This window comes from Cyclopterus lumpus, chromosome 1 (genome assembly GCF_009769545.1).
Source record: "Cyclopterus lumpus isolate fCycLum1 chromosome 1, fCycLum1.pri, whole genome shotgun sequence".
In the NCBI taxonomy this organism is placed as follows: Eukaryota; Metazoa; Chordata; class Actinopteri; order Perciformes; family Cyclopteridae; genus Cyclopterus; species Cyclopterus lumpus.
The window spans coordinates 25690853-25694120 of NC_046966.1; the positions used below are offsets into that span (position 1 = coordinate 25690853).

The 3268-nt window shown below is 45.3% G+C and overlaps 1 protein-coding gene across 2 annotated transcripts in view; it reads right to left on the reverse strand.

Annotated features, from left to right (window-relative positions):
* Positions 1-338: 338 nt before the first annotated feature.
* Positions 339-3268, reverse strand: part of cyth4b (cytohesin 4b) — a 19476-nt gene continuing 16546 nt past the window's right edge. For both annotated transcript variants that reach the window (XM_034532855.1, XM_034532847.1), the window contains exons 11-13: positions 1871-1942; positions 1588-1742; positions 339-1002 (exon numbers count right to left, since the gene is read on the reverse strand). In XM_034532855.1, coding sequence (XP_034388746.1) covers positions 921-1002; positions 1588-1742; positions 1871-1942 — 309 coding nt within the window. In that variant the 3' untranslated portion in view covers positions 339-920. The remainder of the gene's footprint in view (positions 1003-1587; positions 1743-1870; positions 1943-3268) is intronic.

The window sequence follows — 3268 nt, forward strand, 5'->3', positions numbered from 1 at the left end:
AGTTTAGATTTTTAGTCCAAGACGGGTTGGACTAAATTCATGATTTCAGATAAAAATATATATATATATATACTTCAATGACCTGCTTCACTCTGAAATATAATCAATAAATGCTATTGATTTAAACTAGATAAACATTTATTACCTTTCCAACCAAATTCAGGTCGAAACCATCAAATTGTTAGAACTATGGTTACTGAACACACACGCACACGCACGCACACACACACACACACACACAGGAGGAAGCAAGGTGTGGTCTGATGGTTTCAGAGATCATTCACCCAGAAACAGCTGCTCCTTTCACCAAAAACAGGATCCAGTCTCACACGTCAACACACAGTAAAAAATACTGTTTATTAAATAATTCATAATTGACACAATTTAAGGTCGAGCTAAAGCATTTCTTTCATATATAACACAGTGTACACATTGCAATAAAATCAAGAGAGTGGTTCAATGTGATGAAATATATCTGTATTTACAAAATGAAGCACGCTCTTTTAAAATGGCGCCTCTGTTTCCTCCTTCGGGCCTCGTGAGCTGTGAGGAAGCTGAGAGGCAGCTTCCCTTTTCTGTGCTGCTGCGACATCAAATCATTCATCTGTCTTCCTGGTCCTGCAAACTAAATCTTGTGGAGCAGACGTCGACCGAAAAAATCTACTTCTCGTTGCAGAAGGTACACACATCGACAAATTATTGTGGCTGAAAGTGTGAGCGGCCAAAAATGAGTCAACGTTTTCACCCCGTTTAGCTCGGCCTGTAAAAAAGAAGTGGAAAGAGAAGTCTCTTTTAGCCCGGACGCCCACCGCCGGTGTCTGGCCTCCAGAGTCCTCGGTCGCTCGTGTTGCCGGGGTGTTTAATACTTTAGCACCAATGTGGCGCAGTACTTTAAATGTCCATAGGGGGCGCCAGAACGCTCAGTCCTGAGGAGCTTGGTTTATCACCTTCTTCTTACGGACCGAGACCAAGTCGTAGAACGGGTCTTTGGTGATACTCGCTCTGTTGGATAGATAGATACATGGATACATACTTTATTAATTTGGTTTTGCTACAGCAGCATTTATATATACAGGTAAGCAATACAATATAAAAAATGCACAATATCTTAACAAAATATAATATAATAACAAAAATGCACAATATATATACAAAAAACAAAGCAAACAAAACAAAGATGCAGCCAAACAAACAAACAAACTACAGTGAAACAGTAGAAGTAAAGAAGAGCGTCATTATACAGAGGCAGCTTTGTTAGTGTGTGTGTGTGTGTGGGTTTATAATACTGTCGTCTTGAGGACCGACTGCACACCATCGTCTTGAGGACACTTCGCATTGTGAGGACGATTTGCCTGACCGCAAAAACTAAATGTAAGTCGATCTAGTGGAGAGTTACTCTTCAAGGTTGGATGTAAAAACGTTTAGGTAAAGAACTTACTTAAAGCGGTCCTCACAAGTGTAGTAATGCAAGCAACAAGCAGGTCTATGGGGACGCGTGCATGCGTTACACAATGCGTTCTGACGTATCTGCTCATGTACAATGTCGCTGTTTGTGTGTATTTCTATACAATGCGTGTGCGGCCTGACCTGATGGCCTCGATCCAGGAGTCTCTCTCCTCTGCGCCGGCGGCACAGATGGTGTAGGACTGGTGCTTCCCCTCCACCACCCGGCCGTCCGTCTCCGTTTTACACGCCTTGATCTTCTGCCCTCGACTGTTGGGGTTGTACAGCTCCAGACAGTACTAGACGACACCAGAGATATGCAACGATTAATCTAGGAACCACAAATCTGTTGACCTGACTCGAGTGTTGCATCCACAGGACACGGTCCACCAATCAAAGCTGGTAAACACAGGTGAGGATATCGTACCGGTTTGCGAGGATACGGCACTCCTCTCACGCACAGGTTCTCTAGAGGGATGATGCCTCTGGGCTCTTTGTCCTGCAGACGGACGGAAAAGAGACGATGCATCCATCAGCAGGGCACAACGTAGAGTAAGAAGAGTCATTGATGTCAGGAAGCGGAAGAGGTGGACACATTTTGACAGTAACAAAAGAAACTATTCACTGACATTGAATTATGAATAAATCTGAGGTGTATTAATTGACTTTTCACTTGTGTTTTGGCTGAGCCGGCTGGCCAACAAAGGCCTTCGAATATGACCAATAAAACATTTTGGGGAAGGTTGGAGGGTTGCCATCAGTAGTAAACGCACAGGTACCTGCTGTGTAGGCCCGACCCCAACACTGTGACCTCTGAATCATAGGAATGATCCAAACGAGAGACATAACAGTGATATGCTATTAGTCTTCCACTCCTTGTGGATGCCGGCGTCCTCAACCGACCGCACTGTCCATTACAGACTGTGGCGTGCTCACGTTAGAGCTAGAATGTAAATAAGACAATGTGAGGTTACACTAACTCCATCAGTATCGACCATTTCAGGCTCGCTTGTCGGGTAGGAGGCCAATGCTCCAATCGTAGTCTCCATTTTATTGGAGTGAGACCATTGTGTGGAACTTGACATCACTCTATCAAATGACCTGTTGTGATAATCACAGCCTCCTGAACCTTTACAACCTCAAACTAGAGACGTGGGGCTTTCAGGGGATGTCTGGCTTTCTTAGCTTTGATGACAACAAGGGGGTCTGAGCAGTTTCCAGCCGAAAAGCACCGACAAATATGATTCTTGCAGAAATCTCCAAATGTCCCGAGTTTCTGTTCCCAAAGATATTGGTGTCTTAATGTGGCTTTTGGAAAAAATCATTTTTGTCAATTCTCTAATTTTTCACAAAATCTGTGTGAGAGAAGTGGTATCAACCCTGCAGCATCTTATGAGACATACTAGGGCATGGGAAGCTCTTTCGCATTATATTTTAATGAATTCATAATTCAGGATTCCCTCTTCACCACCGAACTCTGGGAAAGAACGAGATCTGGGATACAAGCGTCCGAAATGAGCTTCCTCCGTAGGGTGGCCGGGCTCAGCCTTAGAGATAGGGTAAGGAGCTCGGACATCAGGGGGGAGCTCGGAGTCGAGTCGCTGCTCCTTCGTGTCCAAAGGAGTCAGCTGAGGTGGTTCATCTAGTCAGGATGCCTCCTGGACGCCTCCCATTAGAGGTTTTCCGGGCACGTCCAACTGGTAGGAGGCCCCGGGGAAGACGAGGACACGCTGGAGGGATTATATCTCCCGGCTGGCCTTGGAACGCCTCGGGATCCCCCAGAATGAGCTGGAAAGTGCTGCTGGTGAGAGGGAAGCCTGGGTCG